At 38.7% G+C, this 24,446-nt stretch overlaps 2 protein-coding genes across 2 annotated transcripts in view; one reads left to right on the top strand and one right to left on the bottom strand.

Annotated features, from left to right (window-relative positions):
* LOC101158974 (serine/threonine protein kinase 26) overlaps window positions 1-4,320 on the bottom strand; it is a 34,190-nt gene extending 29,870 nt beyond the window's left edge. The window contains exon 1 of the mRNA XM_004079644.5: window positions 3,935-4,320. Coding sequence (XP_004079692.1) covers window positions 3,935-3,955 — 21 coding nt within the window. The 5' untranslated portion in view covers window positions 3,956-4,320. The remainder of the gene's footprint in view (window positions 1-3,934) is intronic.
* A 1,439-nt stretch (window positions 4,321-5,759) lies between these two features.
* On the top strand, window positions 5,760-19,310 carry zgc:77880 (zf-DHHC domain-containing protein). The gene is made up of 9 exons (XM_004079645.5): window positions 5,760-5,942; window positions 9,655-9,743; window positions 10,127-10,200; window positions 11,119-11,231; window positions 11,505-11,566; window positions 12,389-12,509; window positions 12,594-12,666; window positions 14,197-14,356; window positions 14,427-19,310. The coding sequence occupies exons 1-9, from the start codon at window positions 5,818-5,820 to the stop codon at window positions 14,516-14,518; spliced, it is 909 nt and encodes a 302-aa protein (XP_004079693.1). The 5' UTR covers window positions 5,760-5,817; the 3' UTR covers window positions 14,519-19,310.
* Window positions 19,311-24,446: the final 5,136 nt, after the last annotated feature.

The raw sequence follows: 24,446 nt of genomic DNA, 5'->3' as shown, positions 1-24,446 counted from the left end.
TATGCAACACTTCACTATCATCAAGTGTTGCACATCAGCGCAAAGCTGCTTTTCTTGGCTTTTAGAATCCATTGGAATTTCGTCAACTGCTGAAATGGTTAAAGAACTACGGTAGGTCAAAGAAAGCGTGTTATTTATCGTCACCGAGGACAGCTCAGGTGTTAAAGGGTTAATGTACCTAAGTTGATCTATTTTAATTCCTGGTTTATACCGTCTCTCTGTGGTCTTTGACACAAACTCTTAACAATTCTTTCTAAAAGAAAAAAAAGTGCTTTAAAAATACATTTTTCTAGATCTACTTGATCTAAAGAGATCCTTTCCCTGATTTGGCCTTGATTTAACTGTCTGCACCAAAAAAAAAGGCAAATGCAGCACATCAACGTGATGTGAGAGTCCCTGAATGAGCCGATACAAGGAAATGTGGCTGCAGGCAGCAAAGGCTACAGTCCAACAAGGAGCTTCATTATAGCAGTGCACATGTGTATCGTACATCATGGAGTCAGCTGGGAAACTTGTGCGAGAATGTCACAGTTCAGATATTAAACAGGGATCATTTTCTGCAGGGTTATGTAATCCCGAGCACAGCATCCGTCACGGCTGGGAAAAACAACAACACGGGCTTTTTAGAAACTGCAGCGGAGGTTTCACAACGGCGGACAAAGAGGAAGGAAAGACGCTTTCGTTACTCGTCCAGGGGCCGAGTAGGCCCAAGCTTTTATTTTTTAGTCGGAAAAAAGTCCACACCTGAAGGGAAACTGAAGGTGACTTTGATCAGATTTATAAGTTTGGGCGAAACTGAGGAAAAGTCTGCCAATAAATAAAAAAAAACAAGCATTCTACATCTAATAATGTAGAGTTTCAAAACACAAACATCCGAACTGATGTCAAATAAATGATGTATGCAACAAATTAAAGGCCATGTATGTACATTTTGCGCATATTGTAAGAATGAAAATTGTTCAGAAGTGAAAAGTACGTGGAAAAGTGAGAAAAGTTGTGGTTCATCACGAATGAACCATGTTAGAACCGTGGAAGAAGTACGAATAAACCACGCGAAGAACACGTAAATCAACGTAGAATACGTGTGTGATTATAGCGTTGTTTATATTCAATGAATGAGTGATTTGTGCGTCATTATGTCATTCTAACGCGACATGTGCGCCGTATACGTGATATGGAAGTCATACGTTGGTAGTACATGCATGAAAAGTCTGTTAGACAAATGCGGAACGGTCATGGAAAGAAACAAATGTGTGTATTATCTAGCAAAAATTATGCATAATTGCGTTACATTTACGTAATAATTGTATAAACAACATAAAATACGCATAAACTGGATAATTCTCAACTGACGAAAACATCTCAAAACCGAATTCAGGTAAAGACTTGTTGGCTGAAAAACATTTTCCCATAATTTGACTTTTTTTAATCCTTTTCAACTATCTTTTTTTTTCTGAATTTGCACACTTGCACAATGCTACGATGTTAAATGCTACTATGCTAAATGCTACGATGCTAAATGCTAAGATTTTAAATGCTACAATGCTAAATGCTACGATGCTAAATGCTAACAAGGTATACTAACAAGCTGTTCCATGTTGCCTACATGTGAACACGGACCGGTTTAAAGTCATAGAACATTTATTAAACTGTACATTATAAATATTATAACAGACACTTTGTATGGAAGTTTATTAGTGTCTATGCAACGTTACAGAGCCGGCGTTGAGCTGAAAGAAGCTCCCCCCTTGTGACGGACAGGTGACGGACTGAAACCCTCTTCTCATGGGGGCGTTTCTCAGCAGGAAAACACAAACAAATCATTTGTGATTGAAAATAAAACCTTTTATAAAACGGCAAAATCAGAGAACAGAGATTGATTAGAAATCAATACAGACAAAAACTGTTATCTGATAGTTTCTGTTAGCATTTAACTATCTTTTTTTTAACAACACCTTTAGTTTCTTTGCAAAATAATGGAATCATTTGGTTGGTTGAATTTATTTTAATCTACTAGTCAACCTAGTCTCTGTGGGGAGATGATTTCATGGCTGTTGCTACCAAAAGTGTTCTGCTGAGTGCGTTCTAGTATTTCTCTGTATGAGAAGCTCAAGCTAGCGGTAGCTAACAAAACATGTGCTGAAAATATTTTAACAGCTTATATTTAGTTGAACTTTGTTTGGGAGCCAATTTTCCAAAGGAGACGTTCAAATAAAATAGTTTTTGTTAAACATATTCCATCAAATGTAACTTTTGTTAAAGAAAGTAAAAGCCGCGAGAAAAAAATGGATGAAAATCAAATTCGGACTAGGAAAAAAAATCAGAGATTTCATTTGTAGGCCAAAGTTCTAGTTGTTCCCTCTTACAACAAATACCGTAACCGCATACTTTCCAAAGGCTATGTTTACGGCAAAAATGGGAATTTTCTGTCAAAGGTTGCATCCTTCCATGCTTTGGTTTAAATCCTCCGTCTTCTTCTCTTCCTCTACCTTCTGTGCATCAAGCTGATTACATAATTTCCTATTAAAGTCGAATGGGAAATCGGTTTTGCATGACGAACGCCACTCGAAATGCGTTCATCCTGCCAGGTGTTACAAATGTCAAGCATCACCTGTCCTCCATTCTTATTGCAGCTATCATGAATCACTTCTGGACCTAAAAAATTCCCTTTTTAAATCAATCTGAATTATTTCACTTTTACTGAGCTAGAACGTGAAGGTGGAAGGTGCGGCAGCAGCAGCTGTCAGGTGCGTTAATGTCGACACATCCGGCCCGCCCACCTGGGACTAACAGTGCGAGCAGAGGGAGCAGGTCCCACAGGTAGACACACCTGAAAGCCAGCCGAACAGGCATTCTTCCAGCACACCTGTCTTAACGGCAACGTTGGTGAAGAGCCAATCCTGGACTCCGTTTTACGGCCATGTGTTCCAGTTCAAGCTAAAGGAAAGGCTGTAAAGGCCCAACAACAAAAATATTTACCAATGCTGCCAGGCAACAACAACTACAAAAAAAACACTCCTGACTTAAGCCACACCCAGTTTCATATCTGTAACCTATAAAATCCAGCAAATAAAATATCCAGAGCTAAAAATACTCTGCCAGAACGCCGTGAGTCACTGTGGAAACACTTGGGTGGTGAAAAAGGAGCCATTAGGTCACCTCAATAGAAAAGACGGGATATCAGAAGAGCACAGCCTGCAGATAAGAAACGTCTTCAGGCTGAAGGAGAAGCCCAGCCCCAAATTTAAAGTCACCACAGAGAAAGTTGGAGTTTCATGACAAAAAAAAGAAAAACAAGCCTGGCACCAGATTAATGTGCAACCCAAGGAGGTTCCCTCCATGAAACCCCTCAAAACTCAATTATAAGTCAAAAAAAAAAAAAAACATCTGCACTCAAAATCAATTTAGAAGACTTTATGCAACATAAATGTAGTTTTATCTGCAGCTGCAGGCTAATGCTAACATATAAACAGGAAGAAATGCTCCAAGTGATATATGGTCAAATATGGATGGAGATTTTTTTGTATCCCAGAAAGCGTCAATAGGTTAACAACAAATATCTGCTGTCTGTTTGAAGCCCTTTATTAAGGCCTAACGTCTTAAAACCAATCATTAAAAATGAAATTGTAAACTATTTGTTGAGGTTTTTTAAAGAGACACTAGCTTTCAATTCAACTAAATGCGTTCAATGTGATGATTTAAAAGCCCTAATTAAAAACAAATCGATAATTTTCACAGTTTTCAAATAATGCCAACTTTTAAGAAAGAAACAAGAAAAGATGTCAAGCGTTTCGCTCAGAAAACTTTCCACGCGGTTGCGTTTTCCACTGAAAAAGGGTCCCTAAACGCAACACAAAAATGTTCGCTAAGACTCGTCGGTCTGTCTGATGTTTATTTCCCCGAAGCGAGGGCGCGCGTGCACCTTCCGACTCACCTGCATACCAGGAACCTCCATGGTTACTTCGACGTTTGGCCTCCCTTTACTTCCTCCAGGTTTCTCCCCTTTAGCTCCTTCCGTTTATCCGCTCTTCGTCTCGAATCCTCAACCAAAAAAAACTTCGGGAGTAAAGTTGGAATCGACAGAAAGATCCGGTTCTCCGCGACGAGCGAGGCCAACGACGCACGAGCGCGAAAGACTGACAGGAGAAGAAAAAAAGAGAGAGAGAGAGTTTGGGGGCAAACCAGAAGAATGACGAGGTGGTTCCCGCCCACTCTGGGGGGCGGGGCCTCAGCGGCGGACGTCAACCTGAGCCGGAGCACCGGTAACGCCTTCTCCCCCGTGTTCCTCCCTACCTGAAGGACTGCAGCTCGTGATCTCGTGATGCCTTCAGGTTCAAGTAGTAATCTATAGCTCGGAAACTATAATAGGATAACGCCAGAGCTACTTTCCTCATCTAGAAACTACCATACAAAAGATTTACACCTGTTTACGTAAGTAACACCTGAAGTAGGATTTTTCTTTCATTCTATGACAGGGCGATGTGACGACAAAATAAAATGTCTGAATTTTTCAGTTTTATTCTATTTTTTCTCTCTCTCTATACCGACTTTAACAAAAATAACATCATGTATCACCGATAATCTCCAGAACCAATTTGATTCACCGGAGAATGGAGCGTTTAAATTTTTACTTTATGCAGTTCACATACTTAGACATATTTGTATAGATATACGGTAGTAATATGTTTGCAGATATATTTTTGTATTATTCTGATACAGTGCATGTTCTGTAAAATGTATTAGTAAAATAATAAGGCAATGAGATTGTTACCACCAGATAGTGTTACATGAGACAAGCTCCAACAAAAATGTACAGATCATCATGTTCCGCATCTCCTGGAGGGCTGTTTGGTTTGGCCACTAGGTGGAGCACCCACCATAGCGTTCCACTTTATTCCAGACTACAAATATTTACTTTTAAAATAATGTTTCCTTAACCCTTGTGCTATCTTAAGGGCTCAAAATGACTCCACCCTTCCATTGGACGTGTTCTCCCTACCATGACAAAGGTGGATAAAGGTGAAGAGTATTTTATGTAATCCATGGACACCAGTGAAGATCACAAATCACTGAAGAAAAAAGGTTCAGCGCACTGTCTAGTGGGGTCCAGATGACCCCCATCCCAAGATTAACGTGCCTAGGATAGCACAAGGGTTATAAGAGTTTGGAAAATTGCTGTCTGTGAGGATAAAAAGCTGTTCATTTGGTCATCAATGTATGTTTAAGTCATAGAGGAGTTAGCAATAGCCGTCTTATGGGAAATTCCATTATACGTTAGCATTAAACTAGCGGCCTTTGGCATTACTGCTTTTTTGCGTTAGGTCACCGGAAAAGGAAAGGCCAAAAAGATCGATCTCTCGATCGATACTTTTATGGATCGATAAATGATCTATTAAGCTTGGATAGATTCAGATTGATTAATCGATTTCATCCACCCTACCCTAGCAGAGCCGTGACGCATTCAAGTGTACCAATCAAATACAAAAACTGATGGAAATGAATCAACAAATTGAATTCATGTGGCCGAGATGCACGTTGCCCGCAGGCATTTTGTGTGTCCAAGGGTAGATGTCGTCGTTTGTCATACGTCTATTGATTTTGCTTTCACCAAACAACGCAGACTTTTTGTGCCGATAACCGAACCCCAGAAAACTGCTAACTTTAGTTAAATTCCTCAGTTACTACTTATATTTTGAACGTTCATTATGCTGAGGCTCAAGAAATATTGTTTCGTTTTCTACTGTCCGTGAAAGCACCATCGGGTTTTGTTCTGACGTCAACAGGAAGCGGGCAGAAGTGGGTGGAGCCCGACAAAAGATGGCGTTCCTGCGGTGTAAACGGGACCCGTGCGGCGTAATCTGCCTTATTTTGACGTACTTCAGCGTGTTTTACGCGGATTACGTGGTTATCCAGTATGTCCTCATCCCCACCTACTCCGACAGGTCAGTGTGTGTGTCTGTGTGACGGCGCGCGCGCCTCCCTCGAGCCCCGAAACGGCGACGCGTCGTCGGTTCGAGGCAGGGCTTCATTCATTCGACAGCCTCCGCTTCACTCCCGTCCTCAGAAAAACCTTCGTGTTTGTTTGTGGAGTTTGGATTAAGGTGTCCGTGCGCGTGCGCTTTGTTTACGCGCGGATCCAGGTGTAAACAGAGCCTGGGAGGATTGTTTCGTCCAACCAACGGGCGATTTTTTTATAATGGTTACTGTCAGGTCATGAAATATCGAATTGTTAGCCATCAGAGTAATTTGTGGGGTTTTGTTATGTCTGAGACTCAAGACGGCCACATAATTGATGAATTAATTTGTTTAAAGTCTGTTTTTGTTCCGTCCGGATTCTTCTGTGCGGTTTTTATGTGACAACATTTAACAACTCCAAGATCCACTTAATGAAAATTGTTGTTTTTTTTTGTACTTCTTTTTTATGTTTTCGTAACATTTTCCTTGATGCTGGACGTATGTAAAGAAAACTCGGATTAAAATGTAATTTCTGAGAATTTCTTTGTTCCAATCGTTGTGAGTCAGGAGAAAATGAGGCTTGAAAAAGCCTGTAGCAGTGACGTAGGTGCTACAGTGGGCGGGCCACGCCCTCCCTGCTCCGCTCCAATCCGATGCGTCCACTTGTAGACGACTAATATCCTTCTACGTCTGAGCTGGAATCTGGATCAGAACTGGACGGCTGGATTATGTAAGGGTTAATGGCCGACGAAGTGTGCGGTTATTACTTTTTAACGCACGCCGTGGAAGCCTGAACCGTCCGACGCGAAGTGACGCACACTTCGAAGGCCATTAACCCGCTTATACCATGGTCAGTTATAAAAGCAATACATATTAACCAGGTTTTAGTCCTTAATTCTTGTTTTTTTTTTTCGATTTGGAAAAAAGCGGAATATATGTTACGTGATGCAGCGCAGCACCACCGCTGCAGTCAAGATTCGGCGATATGTATATGCTGATCGTCCTGATGGGTTGAATAAAGCAGTGTTTTTCAACCTTTTTTGAGCCACGGCACACTTTAACCTCGACAAAAATCCAGCGGCACACCAGCATCCAAAAATTTAAAAAAAAAAGAAAAAAAGGAAAAGCTCATAGTCTGTATTGATCTACAGTCCCTCTGCAATCTCACATGCATTTTTGTGATAATTGTGGCAGAAAAAGATGGAAGCCGCAGTTGTTTTTTCTAAAATATGTAATAAAAGTTAAGTTAAAAGATTCAAAAACTGTGTTCGTTGTTGTTTTAAGACGTTAAGAGGAGGGACTCATTGTGCGCTAAGACTTGCGCTGTCACTTTAACCCAATGCATCATGGGAGATGTAGTGGAAAAATCCGCCGAACACAGACAGACTCGCGTCTCTGAGCCTCATTGTTTTGTTTACTTGTTCCACGGTCTGACACCTGATTCTGTAGAAAGCTACACCGCTAAAGACGAGCTTTAACTGGTATTTTTGTTAGAACTGAGTGACTTATGAGCTAAATCGAAACAACGAGGTGAAGACTTTAACCACTTCTGATTGGTCAGACTGATGACATGTGATTAAGCCTTCAAGAATGATTGGTGGAGACAGTTAAAGGGACGGGACTTTTCAGAAAACAGAGTTTAAGATGCGGCTAAATCGTGGTACTGTCATTCTTATCAAAATGTCTGTAATAGAATCAAATAAACACAAAGAAAAAAGTATTTTACTATCTTTCATATTCCTAACTTCTCAGTGTTTTATCAGGGCCTGTTTGGATGAACACAGAGCTGATATCCTTAAGATGGGAAATGTTTTTAGATCAGTTAATGAGGGCAATTTCCCACGGCACACTTGACTATCTCCCATGGCACACTAGTGTGCCGCGGCACACTGGTTGAAAAACACTGGAATAAAGCATCAGTTCAGAGAGAAAGTTCTCCTCTTACCGCTTATTTTTGTCCAAATGATGAAGCAAAAGGTTATTTTAAAGAAGCCGGCGCAGTGATACAAAACATTTAAGATAGCTGACCGGAACTTATTTTTTCACCGTGCGGTTATCAGGTTTTAATGCACACCCAGCACCCAATCAGAATCGAGTATTCAACCGGACCATGGTATAAAGGTCTGATATTGCTCACCGTTTTCTTTTGCACCGCTAATGGGGGTGGGAGGAGATGTAAACTAGCGGGAGAGCACGTAAACAGAGGGATGATGGGAAATTAGTGCAAACTTCCTCCGTACCACTAAACAACACAGACTAACTGGATGCTAGAAAACGACACAGATTTCTTGGTTCTGGCTAAAAGCGGCATCAAAAACACCGGGACTGCTTGTACGATGGATCAAAAGATGTTGGGAGTGGGACTTTCAGAGATGTGGACTGTTTTTTTTTTTTTTTGTTTACTAACTTTTGGGCTTTTATTAAAAATAAATAAATAAAAGCCAAAGGCTTTGTAAATTTGTGCTATTTAAAATCTAAAACTTGTTGAAAAGAATGAAAGTCAAACGATTGGACAGTTGCCCTTATGATGTCATAAAGAGTTTCCATGCATGGAACGACGATGATGTCATAAAGGACTGGGATTGAGTATTCCGCCCGGCAACAGGCTAATCTATGCTATTTTGGGTATTTGAAGCTAATTTAGAGCTACATTCCATTTAGGGCTGCACGATATAAGGAAAACTTGCGATATGCGATATTAGAGATTAATATTGCGATAACGATATAATTTGCGGTATATAAAAAAATAGAAAAATGCCAAAAACATCATTCCCATTTCATTAGAAACAGTTTAAAATTACACTCCAAATGACCCTCATCGACATAGGTGACAAACATCTAACATAATAGGCCTCCATCTGATTGGTAAACAATGTGAAGGCGTCCATCTGATTGGTCAAATCATAAAGGGATTTATTTGATTCGTTAAAAGCGTCAAGCTGCCATAAGATTGTTTTAACACATTTTGGGTTTACGATTTATTGCGATATTCGCAGTCTTTTGCGATATGCATATTGCAGAGCTGGATATTGCAATAACGATAAATTCGCGGTATATTGTGCAGGCCTAATTCCATTCGTTTTTTTCACTTTTGGCTAATTTTATTGTTATTGTTATACTATAAAAAGTATATGTAGTGTTTATACTTAAAGTTTGTTAGGACTTTTGTTAAATCTGAAAAATCACCTGTTACTCACTTTACTAGCTAGCATTGTTATTAGCATGTTGACAGAATTTTGTTGTTTATTTCTCATTATTTTGGACTTCTTGTGGCTTATTCCCCACTTACTTACTTTTTATAGGTCAATTCAGGATTTTTATATGATATATTTCAGCTCTTTGCTGTGTCTAGCATGTAATAACATATTTATTCACTTATGTATTTATTTGTATTTAAAATTATTATATTAACTTTTATTATAATTATTCCTATAATGGAATATCTTTTATGAACAGCTTTAGCATTTAGCTAGAAAAACAAATTATATAGAAATAGATATATTTCTTTCTAAAATGTCTAGTATTATTTTCTGTATTTTTGGAGGGTTTCTTGTATTTTATCTTTTCTTGTGTGTATTATTATTATTTTTTAATGGCTTTGGTTCCAAAATCGACCCGTTTATTCCACTGAATGTCAGAGTGAACACACACACACTGAGTGTGTGTTTGTGTGCTAAAGTGTGTGTTCTCCCCCTGCAGTGTATGGTGTTCTCTCCACGGCGCCGTCTTTAACCTGATTCTGCTGCTGCTGCTGGCCTGCCATTTCAAAGCCGTCTTCTCGGATCCCGGTGAGTAAATCAGAGGCGTTCTACAGAACATCCAGTCGGTCCGGTTCTCCTTCAATAGAACAAACGCTGGAACAGTTTCAGAGGACTTTGCTTTGTTTTTGTGGCTCCTGAATGCGTCACGGCTCTTGAACTGACTCCAATTGAAGTTTATTTACAAGTTGTCTTCAGAAATTGTCTGGTTTTAGAGGAATGTGTTTGTAAAGCTGCTGAACTCTCATCCTTCAAGTGTGAAAAGCTCATTAAATTGGGTTAAAGCAGGTCCAGTTCAGTACAGAACCCGTTAGACTGAGTTTGTACTCACATCTGTTAAAAGCTCTTTGTTTTGATCAGAATGTATTATCTGTTCTTGTTTGGTAAAATCTCCTCCTGTTACTTGTTTCCAGGCATGGTGCCGCTTCCTGAAACTGCCATCGACTTCTCTGACCTGCGGTCCCAGCCGTCTCGGATCAACGAGCGGGTCAGTTCCGGTTCTCCCTGGACTGAAACCTCCTCTGGAGGAGAACGATTCTCCTCTCAGGAGCGTTTCCGCCTCCAGTAACTGAATCGTCAGACGTAATCAGCTGTAATCAAACCCGGGTTCTGCTCCGTATTGGTGCCAGAACCGTTCAGAGCCGCTGGAACCAGAGAACCGCAGTGACTTCATACAGCAGTCCTGATACCTAAGAGCAGAAAATAAACAAGTTAACCCTCTTTAAAACTCACCTCTGAAGGTCGTATGCTCTACCATGAGTGCTTTGTTCATACAGTCAGTTCTAGAACCAGTCCAAACTCGTTCTAAAAACGATCACTACGGGTTGGTTTAATTCGTTTGACTTCTAGCTCTCTGGAGTCAAATCTTTTCCCATTTTCTTTCTGTTTTTGTCACTGGAATTCAGAAATAAATAGACATCAATGAAGAACTTTTCTCACCAACATTTCAGTTCTGGTTAACGATAAAATTAACCGTCACCCTGGACCTGAAAGAAACCAGATGCAAATGATAAAAATTTAAAACTAACAAACTGTTAAAGAATCTTTACAGCCCAGAATAAATGAGTTTTTCTGTTCTCCAAGGTTAAACTGCATAGTAAAGTTGTGTTTACGTAAAAGTATCAGGATTTAAATCCGAACAGCTGCTCTTCTTGATCATCAGTCAGTTGCTAAGCATTTCCTTTGTCTCCATAGTTTTAGGGTTTATATGTATAAAATGACAATTAAAATCTTTGAGCTGCTTTTTGTTTTACATCCCTTAATGTCATTTATGCTGGATAAAACTGCTAAAACATGAATTAATTATAAATAACTAGGATAACTAGGATATGTGATTTTACTTTTTTATTGGAGGATTAATAAATGGATTTTTTTAAACCCATCTGTAGTTATGGACTGATTTCAGGGCTGTGAGGGCTGGACGTTGTGCAGCCGCTGTGAAACCTACAGACCTCCCAGAGCGCACCACTGCCGCGTCTGCCAGAGGTGCATCCGCCGCATGGACCATCACTGCCCCTGGTGAGGAACCTCCTGCTGCTGCCCTCTCATTTATTTTGGAACTGTTATCATTCTAGATGACAGACTGAAATCTGAATCTGAAGTATCATATCCATTTGTAAAAAGCTATTTTTTTAAGTAGCATTATGCTAAAATAAATGTCTTAAAAATTCAAAACGTCAATCAATGAAACAGTAAAGGTAACAAAGAACTCATTGACAAACTGTTGTTGTCCGTTTTTTTAAATTTGTTTACTTTGTTCTTTGATTGTTTTTTTTTTTTGTTTTTTTTAAGGATCAATAATTGCGTTGGGGAACTAAACCAAAAGTATTTCATCCAGTTCCTTTTCTACACTGGTGAGTTTCTACAACTGCATTTTATTTTTCAGGGCAAAAAACTAAGCAAACACTGGAATCAGGAAGATTGAGCTAGCAAATCGAGCAACGGCTAAAACTAGCATAAGAGTTTGAAGACTTTGTTTGGAGTTCGTACATCTGTGCTGATTTTCCTCTATATATCTACAAACAAACAATAGATGGCAGCATTGGATCTTTTGTTGTAGCTGGAGCTGATGTAGCATGCTAAAGCCAAACTATGAACGAAGTCTGCTTACGTAAAAAGAAAAAGCCTGTCTCTGCAATAAAGTTGCGTTTTTGAGGAATTGCTCAACAGCAAGTGACTGTCTTTAGACGTAGAGTCTTATCAAGTTGCTTTAGTAGTAGCTGGAGCTGGTGTAGCATGCTGAAACTAAACTATAAACAGTCATACATCACTGACACTTTTGCTCTATCACAAACCAACACTAGATGGTAGTGTTGGTTCTTTTATAGTAGCCGGAGCTGAAGTAACATGCTAAAGCTAAACTATGCACAGAACCAGTTTCTGAAAAAGAAAAAAATTCCAGAAATAAAGTTACATTTATGAAGAACTGTCCAATATTCAGTGACTTTCTTAGGTTGTAGATTCTAATAAAGTTTCTTTTGTTGTAGCTGGAACTGATGTAGCACTGAAAGCTAAACTATAAACAGAGCCTGTTTGCATTAGAGAAAAAGCTGCTACAGAGCTGTGTTCCATGTGTATAGCGTCTCCCTTCGTCCTACAGAATAAAAGGGAAGCTTGAAGTTGGGTGTTTGAAACTAGTCGTACTTGCATGAACCCACAACTCTACCTCTCTGCAGGCATGGCCAGCCTGTACTCCATGGTGCTGGTGGTTTGGGCGTGGGTGTGGAGGATACGTAATGAGAGAGGAGGTGGTGCAGAGAAAGAAGGAGAGGAGACGCCCAGCAAACATCTGATTGTGTGAGTGAAGGCGGCACCTCCTTTTGTTCTTTTATTTTAAATCAGTCATTAAATAGGCTTTTTTTTGTGTTTTCTTTTTCTCAGGGCTCATTACATCATCCTCCTGGTGGAGTCCGTGTTGTTCGGAGTATTTGTGATGGTCATCTTCTACGATCAGGTTTGCAGCAACTTTTTATAAAAGTATTTATACAACAGAATAATCTGCAGGACAAAACCTCAAACTAAGGGCTAGCATGCTAAAAAAGACTTAAATTGACGTGTTTCTCTTTGCTATTATGTTTAGGAATTCCATACCTCATTTCCTTTGATGAGTAAATAAATGCTTACAAAAAAGAATTTATTTCATATTAGACGTGACAGGACAACATAAATAATGGTGGCATGCCAGAATGTAGCTAGATATTTAGCTTGTTTAGCTAAAAAACTAGCTCGAAAAAGCGTTAGCTATTTACAAAAAAAAGCGGGTTTCATCTGACCAGAGCGCCTTCTTCCACGTGTTTGGTGTGTCTCCCAGGTGGCTTATGGAAAACTTTAAACAACACTTATATGGATATCTTTAAGAAACGGCTTTCCTTCCATAAAGACCAGATTTGTGCAGTGAAAGACTGATTGTTGTCCTATGGATAGACTCTTCACCTCAGCTGTAGATCTCTGCAGTTCAGCCAGATGTATCATGGACCTCTAGGCGGCATCTCTGATCATCTTCTCCTTATTTGAGCTGAAAGTTTAGACAGATTTGTAGATTTCCAGTCGTCTGACACTCTTTCTATTTCAATATTATCACTTTGCACAGTTCTCCTTGGGATGTTTAAAGCTTGGGAAATATTTTTGCATCCAAATCCGGCTTTAAACTTCTCCACCACAGTATCTCAGACCTGCCTGCTGTGTTCCTTGTTCTTCATGATGCTCTCTGTGCTTTAAATGGACCGCTGAGACTCTCACAGAGCAGCTGCATTTATACGGAGATTTGATAAAATACAGGTGGATTCTATTTATCAGCTTTAGTCATTAAGGTCAACACTGGATCATTCAGAGATCCTCACTGAACATCTGGAGAGAGTTTGCTGCACTGACAGTAAAAGGACTGAATCATTTTGCACGCCCAATATTTCCGTTTTTTATTTGTTAAACGAGTTTGAGCTATCCAATAAATTACGTTCCACTTCCTGATTGTGTCCCACTTGTTGTTGATTCTTCACAAAAAATTACAGTTTGTATCTTTATGTTTGAAGCCTGAAATTTGGCAATCGTTTGAAAAGTTCACGGGTACCGAATACTTTTGCAAGGCACTGTACACTGTCAACATGAGTATTGACAGTCTAAATAGGTTATAGTTGACATATTTTTATGTTAAATAAATATTGATATACAAATAAAATGTACAAACATGTAAATACCTTTTACCTCATAAAGAAAAACTTAAAAGTTTAGACAGGAAAAAATCTAACAAGCTAACAGCGGATAGATTGAGCGTCCACATCCAGAATTTACCACTACACTAGCAAAGCTATTTTTGAGGTCATATGAAAAAAGAAATGAGACAAAGTGTTCTTGGGAGAGGCACCAAACCCCAGATTGGTGTGGTTAGCGTCTGCATAGCAGCCGTTGGTGTGTGAATGGACGAAAGGACTGTGGGGTTACAGCACCAAAAAGTTTACCGTCTCAACGCTACAATCTCCTCCCTCAGCTGGTCTCCATCATCACAGACGAGACTCCCATAGAGCAGATGAAGAACCGGTTGATGATCAGGGACAGGAACTCTCTATCGCCATCCTCTCAGCAGTCCCACCATCCCCCGCACACCCGCAAACCCAAACTGGCCTTGCTGCGGGAGGTCTTCGGTAGAGGTGGGATCACGTTCGCCCTCCGTTGTTCCTGCACTGAAAATGTTACTGAACAGAGTTTCTGTCCGTTAAGGTTCGCTTTTCTGCTGGCTGCTTCCACTCCACCACAGCCCTCCGTCTGTTGGAGGAGTCATCTACTCCGCCCTGCCCAACTACGACGTCTGAGATGTGAAAAGATGTCAGTGGATGTGTCTTTCTGAACAGTGTCTTATCTTTAATGGAGGAGACCGCATGAAGCAAATGGAGGCTGAAGAGAGTATTTATGAATGAATGAGTGAGTGAATGAGTGACTCTGATCCAGACTCATGAAGTTCCTGTCTTTTCCTGAGAAAAGAGCGCCGACAGTCCTGATCTGTACTCTTCTCACCAGCAGTTGCTTTGAACCGTCGCACTCGCTGGGATTAGACCGATCCGTTTTCCTACAGCTTTTATAATAAAACTTCAAAATGTAAAACAGTTTTAGACTTGGAAGGAAACAACAACATTAGGCGTTCACATATCTGTCAGAAGAATTGCATTTTGGTGGTTGATTGTACCTCAAACAGACCCAAATCAGTTTATCTAGTGTAGGTTAATGGAGAATTGACCCACTTGAATGAATGGACAAGAGAAAATGTCCAGAAAGAGCACATTGTTCTCCTATTGAAAAGCAATGATGGATGACTGGGGTTAAGACAAAATATTTTCTGAATTAGACTCTAGAAATTAAAATATTTAAACTTAAATGAGCAGATTCCATTCAGGAGTTACAAAATGTTAATTTTAGCAAATGGAGGACAGTTAAAATTTATGAAACTACAATGGACTTAACCTAAAGACACAGACTTTCGTTTTCTTTAGCAGATGGAAGCATGTGACATAATCATGATCAAAAATCTGGAAATACTTTAGTAATAATGCATATTGAACCAGAGGCTCAATGTAAAACTGGATCTCTTTGCTTTTTTCACTATTAATGGTTTGCTGTAATTCACAATTTTGACTATCAAAATATTACATAATCCCAAAAGTACAGTTTTTTTTAATATAAGTTTTTTAACCTCTATAATCGACAGTAAATACAACACTAACGAGGAAATCACTGATCTCAAATTTCACCCAAAGAAAATATTACCGTTACATAAACCAGCTGATGTTAGCTTAGCGTCAGTCAAATCCCAGCGAACTTGACAAAACGGAGGTTCCTGCAGAACTCCACTGGCTTTTGTTCAAGGTCCTCCTCTCTACAACACCACTGATGTCATAGACGTTTTTAAATGTATGCACTACATGGACCTCTGGGTGCAATGTCTGATCATCTCCAGTCCACAGAGGGGTCATTTAAAAAAGGTCAAAGGTCAAGCTTTTTAATTTTATGCTGACGAAACAAAGTTTTTAGTTCAGGTTTAGAACTAAAGGGTCCTAACCTTTAGTACTATTTATCCTTAAGTATTGTTTTCTTATAATAAAGCTTTTTCAATCACAGGACACTAAAGATGTTAACCTTTAGATCAAATTAATCTTGATTTAACTCATGACACAGAAAACATACCCAGAAAATGGACCTAGTTCTTGTTTTTTCACACATTTTCCTTGTGTTTTCTACACCACAAAGGGCCTCTGAATCTACCAGCTGAACTGTGTTCTATCACACGCATTTCAAAGACAACAGACTTTATCAAACGAACCGCTTCAGTGCAAAAATATCTTTAGCTGTGACATTTGCTTGAAAACACAAAAAAATGTCAATGTTCTGCTGTGTTTAAGAAGGGAAGTGTAAATTATTTATTGTTTTTCACTTTCAGATTGAGTTTACTCTTACCAGTATTTGTGTATTTTTAAATGTTAAGTAAAGCCGCCTCTTTAAGCTTCTCTGAAATGAAGCGAGCTGCCTCTTCCTAGGTCTTCTAAACATGTTCATTTTAATCATGAAAAGAGGCACAGATGTATGTTTACAATATTTATTTTGAAAATAAAGACAAAGGACTTGCTGGATATTTAACTGACTAAATAAAATCAAAAAAATGATACATAAACTATTTGAAAGCATCAGTTGTTAGCTTTCAATTAACCGAGTTTTCCTCGGTTTGTCCTAACAATCTCCTTGCTTTGATTTGCATGAAACTTCTTTTAGTTCCTAGATATGTCACTAGTACCAAACAGCCTTATTGGGCTACTTCATCAATCCATCTCCCAAACATGCTTAATCCCTCTGGGCCTATCCCAGCCACTGGTGGGCACAGGTGGGGTACGCCCTGTAAGTGTGCATGTCCTCAGTTTTTAAAAGTATTAATACGGTGGCCATAAAAGCCTTGCTCCAAAAATTCGAGCTAGCTACAAGCATTTTTAGGACCTAATTAAGACAGACAGTTTGCAAGAATTTACCAGTTCATCAAAGCAACTTCATTACAAGTAAAAACAAGCAAAAAAAATTCCAGACACTAGCTTTTCTAGCTTAAGTAAAATACTGGTGCTAGCTTAGCATTTAAACTTTTATAAAAGAATGCGGATGCTAACTTAGCATATTTAGCTTTGATAAGTATAATGTTTATGCTAGCACAATAATTTTTTACAACGTGAACTTGGGATTTATCTTGCTGTCTGTCTTTCTTAGGTATTTAAATGTACGTCTATTTTTAGCCACTCCAGCATCTTTGCTAATTGCATATATTTCTACACTAAAAGCTAGCAAACATAAAATATTAAGTAGCATAATTTTTGCTTAATCTTCCTCTTATTTTATTAGTTTACAACTATTTCAAAGCTAGCATGCTTTGTTCTACAATGCCTAAACTTCCCGCGTTTATCAGTTGTAAACAAACCTTTCTGACTAGCTTCTTTAAGCTAATCTTTTACTAGCCCCTTTTATGACTAATAATAAATCATGTAAATTTAGCAAACTGTCAGTTTTGGAGGGCAAAAAAATAATTGAAAAACTATGTAAGACATTTGAAATACACAATCAGTATGGTAATAACCTAAAAAAAAAAAGGCTACCCAAGCTAGCTAGCTAACTCTCATTTACATATCCAGCAAAGTTCCTTCGTTTTCTGTCTTTGTGTTTATATTTATATCTTTTGTACCAAGCCTAGAATTATTTTTGTTGTTTGGGTAAAAAATGTAAGTAAACGAATTTTTGCACATTAGGAACTGAAAAGGGGGCATTTTAATGTTTCGCTGGTTAAGAAAAATGTCCCAAAAAGTGGAAAAATGTAGATATTTCGGTCAAAACTTCTAGAAAGCTCAAAGAGGCCGTTTTAAACCTCCCGTGTTTAATTTTGTGTGCATAAATATTGTTCATTTGAATTGTTTTTCCAACCAGGGTTCAACTGCAATTCACAATATGCAAGTGCTTTAATTACATAATCCATTTGACAAGAGCAAAGATAAATCCTGAAAGGACACAGATAAAAGAATTGATGGCTTGTGTTACTAAATGTTTTTGTTTTAGGTCAAAGTAAAAAGATGTCAGTTGTGATTGTTGGAGAGCAGTTACGAGCAAATGAACATAATTCGTACGAGTTTCTTGCGTTCGTCGATGTTCGCAGATTTCCAACCAGGGTTTTTGCTGACTGTTCTTTGCGTGAATTCAGTTCTGAGCCGTTAAAATGTTTAGTCGGTTGGTAATTACAGTTTATGCGTATTCTATGAAATTTATGCACAATTATTACGTAAATCTCACGCAATTATACGTAATTTTTGCTATATAATGCACAAATTTGTGGCTTTCCATGTAAGTCTAACAGACTTTTCACACATGTACCTCTGACATCTAACTTTTATATCGCGCATACGGCGCAGATATCGCTAAAGCTCAATAATTACTTATATGTGTGAATTTTAATCACTTCTGAACATTTATTGATAAAAAAACGAAAGACAAAATTAAAACCTTTCTTGGACCAAATATTTATATAGTTAGGACTCATGACTGCTCTCCACACTCAAACAAAGACATTTATGGCTCAACTGTGGTTTAATGTTTTACATATGAAGATGTTTATTTTGCTGATGATGTGCAATTTTCATGAAAATAAGTCACTGAAATATTTTGTTTTATTTTATCATCTGGGTATAAAAAAAGTCTGGGTTTGAAATGTTTTCCTTCAAAAATCATGTAGTACAGAGTCCTTTGATTCCTGAATAAAGGTGCACTGGTGGGGTAGTGGTTAGCCCTCTGGCCTCACAGCAAGAAGGCCCTGGTTTGAATCCCTGCTGGGTTCTCCCTGTGTACGTGTAGCTTTTTCCAGACACTTCAGAGTAAAAACCGGATTCATTGGTTGATTGGTGTCTCTAAATTGCCCGTAGGTGTAAAAGTGTGTGTAAGTGTGTGGCCCGCCTTTGCCCAAGAGTAGCTGGGATAGGCTCCAGCAACCCTGTGACTCCAAAAGGGATTCAGCAGGATGGATGGATCCTAATTTTTTATATTTAACTGTAAGAGCAACCCTGACAAGATGATTGAACTAAAAGTTCAAAAACCTTTTTTTCATGGTTTCCTCTGGAATGTGTTAACTTTGGTCTCAAGAGTCATCTGTTGACTGATGGAGTGCTCTTGTTAGCTCAAAAACCACTAAACTGTCAGTTCAAATCACAAAGAGGAAACTTTTATAGGATGAGGTTTAAAGAAAATCTGGTTTTCGTGGATCTAGGCAGCAGGGAAGAATGTTTTTGGTTGTTTTTTTTTTTTGCTTGAATTGATGAAAAAAAGTTGTTTTAAACAATATTTTGTTTTTTAACCTTCTTCAGAAAAACAAGTTTTATTGTGAAAAATGTTTTTAACCACCGAGACTGAAAATGTTGAGCCGTTCTGTCGAGTGACACAGGTCACCAAGTGTCCAAAACGTGAATTTCTTGAGCCAAACAAGTTTACAACCAAGTCAGGTTTGTTTGTTCATGTTTGAATCTTGAAAAGTGTTGTTTCCTCTTGATATGCTGCTCTCTGTCATTGAACGTGAAGTAAATACTGATGTCTTCTAAACTCTTTGTCTCTGACTTTTCAAATTCTTTCTTTATTTTTGCATTCGGATCATTATCATGTGTGTTGACGTGTAAAGAATTTTATTGTTAAGTGAAGCTGATGAAAACCAAGAACATCTAAAGATGTTTTTGTTTCAACGTCTCTCAGGATGTTTGTTTAACCCTTGTGCTATCTTGGATGACCCCACCCTTACTTTGACGTGTTCTCCCTACCATGACAAAGGTGGATAAAGGTGGAGAGATTTCATGTAATCCATGGACACCAGTGAAGATCAAAAATCATTGAAGAAAAAAGGTTCAGCGCACTGTCTAGTGGGTCTAGATGACCCAACTCCCAATGTTAAAGTGGGTAGGATAGCACAAGGGTTACATGGTTTTGGTAATCTTGAATGAAATATCCACAACCACACAACACAACAACATTCCTGCAGAGGAGACATAAAGGTTTTGCCATCGGTTCTACAAGACTTTTGTTAAACAGAAACTCTCCTGAACTCTTCCATACAGCTGTGTCAAACAGCCACTATATACATTTTTCTGCACACTGTACGGGTGAAAATTGGTCATACATGACTATAAGTGGCAAAAGGGAGAAAAGTCATGGTCTTTATGTGAAATGATCACAGATGTATCACCAATGAACCACGCAAAGAACACGTATTCGTGTGTTTCACCAAATTTCTTCACCTTGGCATTCACAGCTCTGACCGCTTGAGCACCATGGTCAGCACCCATTTATGTGTGTGTGTGTATGTATATATCCATGTACACTGTAGATGTATATATACATGAACACTATATATGTTTATATACTTGAAAACAGGTCAAATTTGACCAAAACACAATACAAAGGGTAAAACATGGGAAATATGAGAAAACAAATAATCTGAATAATCAAAAATTGTAATTTCACTGAAAAAGTGCTTTAAAAATACTTTAAAGAGCAGAAACATTAGTCAGAGGGTTGGGGTTAAAAATCTTGAACTTGTTCTCAGGTTTGTAATATTTACGACCCTTGTAAATATTCACAATTGAAAGATTGAATCAAACACCGGAAGAAATGATTGTTTCTGAGGAACAGACACGCTAACAGCTGCTGACTTTGTGCTCACATATTCAGCATTGGAAAACTGAAAGAAAAGCTGGACATGGCAGAGTCATTCCTGAAAGGTTAAACGTGTGAAACGGAGATTCTTTAAAGTGAAAAGCCTTCAGGTCGGCTTCAGTCCAAAGCTCCACACCTGAGACACACCTCTGCTTTCTGCGTCACTTCATCTGAAATAAAAACCCACTCAGCCGCTCAGACCTGTTCAGTTCATCTCTGAGCCTTACAGGCTTTTCTTCATGTTTATCTACATGTTTTAGTGTGAACAGCTCCACCTAGCTGGTCCTTGTAAATCATTTCCAGCTGTAAAAGTGAAAAGAAATTGGAGAATTTAAACATATTTAAGTCATTTTAAATTGAGAAAGTTACTGTTTGGACTAAAACAGCATAACAGCATTTGATAGACTTTAGATTCCGTACTATTGTTAGCAGTTGGAGAATTTAAATGATGTTTTCTAGTGATAACTTTGTGCTTTATAAACCTAAAAGTGTTGTAAATGTCACAAACAAGTTGAAGATTGAAGTTGACATTGATTAAAGTCAGTTTATTTGTGTGGGTTGTAACCTGGTATTGTTTGTGATCAAAGCTCGACTGTAAGAACTGAAAGGATCAAATGTCAGGAAGGCTGCTCCCTGCAGGACTAGACAAACCAAACGCTGATCTAAAACACGCCGACACCTCAAAGCTACACATTCATGCATTCAATTACCGCAGACCTTTTTTGATCTGATAGGAAAACACATGAAAGTTCATCAGAAAGGAAGTAAAATAAAACGGTCAAACTTTCAGGGAAAATGAAAAACTAAAGTGTTCTTGAATTTAAGGCCTTTACAAACAGCAGGGGGAGACAAAGAACACAAATGCTTTAAATGTCTTTGGATTTACTAAAGTCTTGGCTACAGAAACACTGTCCTCTTTACAATGGAAAACACCAAATTCTGATTAAAAGGCACAAAAGGCCCTTACTTCATGACTTCTAAACGCTACCAGCAGATACTTCCCATCTGCTCCTTTGGTTTTTTTAATTTTTATATTGACTATTGTTTCTGTCACTATAAGAAAGACCACAGCTGGGGCAGGAAGAGGGTTGACATTGTGACGAGGAAACAAAAAATTCAATAAACTCTTTTAAAAAAAAAAAAAGGTGTCAATGATGATAAACTCTTAACAGCTTCTAACGCTAAACATACAAAAATGATCCAAATAAAAACTTGTTTTTAAGAAACTGCTGTGATGTGAAGTCATTTGTTTCACCAAGAAAACAATCAAATAAATGTTCATTTAGATCTCATACTTTTCTCTGTGGTTCAGTTTTTATAGAAAAACACTAAAAGGGTCAGAATGTGACGAACTAAAGGCCGACCACGAACAACGCTTAACCCTTGTGCTATCTTAGATGACCCCACCCTTCCATTGACGTGTTCTCCCTACCATGACAAAGGTGGATAAAGGTGGAAAGATTTCATGTAATCCATGGACACCAGTGAAGATCACAAATCACTGAAGAAAAAAGGTTCAGAGCACTGTCTAGTGGGTCTAGATGACCCAACTCCCAATGTCAAAGTGCCTAGGATAGCACAAGGGTTAAAGCAGAATCCTTCATTTTGCTTTATAGTTGTCAAAAATTCATACCAACTTTGACAGGTTTTTATACTTTTGTTTTCATTGTTTCAAAATGCAATATTTTAAGTTTAAATACAATTTTTCGTTTGAATATGTAATCCTGTCTATGCCTTTGATTTTTCCTAATTCATTTTATTGAGATTTTTAAATTTAATCTGTAACACCAAACTGATGCTATCAGCCAATAGCGGTCGCTGCAGTTGCTACTTTGATTTGATTGATATCAAGCATTGTAGTCAATAAAGAATTCACACAGATTTATCAAATTCAATGCAGAAATTATTAAATTCATAGATTTAAAAAAACACTTGAATCACATTTGCTTAATTAAACACAGTGATCATTAACTAACGTCAAGTAGGGCTTAATTTATTGCTCAGAAAAAGAGTGGGAAGAAGCGAGTATATAATCCAACCCCTACTGAGTTTATTGATTTGATAGCTTTACATAGTTGCCATAATCTGGTTCTGATCCGGTAGATTCTTTTCAAGTTACAAAATCCAGTGCTTATTGATGATTATCTTCAGGAGACATTCATTCATGATTTAGTAAACAATAACCGTTATATAACCATTGATTATAATTAGGACACATCATCACAATAAACATTGCAGATCAAGTAAAGAAAATCAATAGCCTATTGGTTATGATTTAAACATTTCAGTAACCATTATTGCACATTACACAAAGTAATACGGTATATACTTTTTATATTTTATTCTACTCAACCATCTGAACACACACTTTCATCTAATTTATCTCTTTTTAATCAAGTTCATTCCGTCTGTGAGACAATCATGTACCTTCAGGCCGTCTCCTGTCAAACCAGACTTTTTAAAGGCAAAACTTCCTGAACGTCGAGTCGTTTTTCCATCAGGTCGCCCTTCAAGTGCGAAAACCAGACGATCACCTTCAGTCAAGAATCTTTAACCTCCAGCCTGTGATGATGAATAGCAAGACTAGTTTTCTATAGATACAAAACCTCAAACTGCACTCAACAAACACGCCAAACTCCATTAGTGAAGGGGCTCAGATCACAGGTCTGAGTTTAAGAACTATGCGGACAACAAAACAAGTGGAAGTGGAAGTCTAGGCAGGTTCTGTAAAACTGCATTCCAGCACATCAATTATGCTGCAATAAACTTCACTGCTCACTGCAGGTGCGGGGAATCGTGATGACGAGAATTTTAACTAGAGATGGCACAGCGCTCAGGTTCCCATCAACGCTTTGTGAAAAACGGGTTGGGCTTTGCTCGTGATTGAAGACAAGTGAATCAAAAGTTTTTGCTTCAGGGACAATTTTCCCCTTCAGTGCTCAACACAGACTGTGTGAAAGCTTTTAGAGTAAGATCAACTGCTAACGTCCAACCAAAAGTGTGTCTTGAAGCTGCGCAGATACACAAACTAAAACTTTCTTTCCTTACCGGCTGATGTGTGTCAAGATCCGTGTAGAATGGTTTCATCCACATAGATCAACAGGTGAAGGGTTTGGCTAAAGAAAAGTACAGTCCACGGGACAAAAACGGATCCCAATTCTGTCAGACGGAGGTCGGATCTTTCATGTGGAGGCGTTTTGTTCTTTCATCATGAAGTAGAACGCCTCTCTGATGCTACCTTCACACCAGGTTCAAAGACACAACCACTTCCAATGAAAAGTCTAGGTAAACGATTCGCGCTTCCATGTTCAAAACTCTCAAGTCTCATGCTTTGAAGTCCCTTTGTGGGAAAGTTAGCTGAAGTATGACCAGTCAGGGACTTGGAAATGGTAGTAATGGAAGTACCAACAGTTTGAAAACTGATCACGAAAGGGGAAATAAATAATTGTGGTTTGTGCCCGGCTGGAATTATAGTATTTTATGTATCAGAACAGAGCTGGGACAGAAAAAGCCTGGAGCAAGATTCATCAGATTCGTCCCGCTGTGACATTTCGCACCACGCCTCCTTCAACTGTGACTACATGCTCTGGTATCGGGTAGCGACAGACTTGTGTAGACACAGTCAAAACCCAGCGTTGAGCATTTTCTTGAATGCGGCACACATGCTCGGTGTGATTATCACAGGAGAGGAGAGGTCTGTTTGCTTGTTCTAACAAGACCTTTACTAGGTCCTGGTGTCCTGGATCAGAGTTTTGGGTTGCATTTTCCTGAAGCACCTTTACAAACGGTTTACTTGAACTCTGACCTGATCAGGGGCATGTTGTGGTTGGGGTTACTACCAGGCGTCTGGTGGAGGTAGTGTCTTTTGTGTTGGGGAAGGTCTTAAGCCTTTGTCACCTGCTCTCTTATAGGTACTGAAGGTTTTTGGGTTGACCAGGACCGTACAGGGTCTCAGAGAGAAGCAGCCGCATTGTAAGGCACGTGTGTCTTGCAGTTTTATCGTAGAAGTAGAAATAGATTCCTCGTTAAACC

Source organism: Oryzias latipes, chromosome 18 (genome assembly GCF_053564925.1).
Source record: "Oryzias latipes strain Hd-rR chromosome 18, Olatipes_Hd-rR_3.1".
NCBI classification, from domain to species: domain Eukaryota; kingdom Metazoa; phylum Chordata; class Actinopteri; order Beloniformes; family Adrianichthyidae; genus Oryzias; species Oryzias latipes.
Note: the sequence above shows the minus strand (reverse complement) of the source record. Positions and strands in the feature narration are given on the sequence as shown.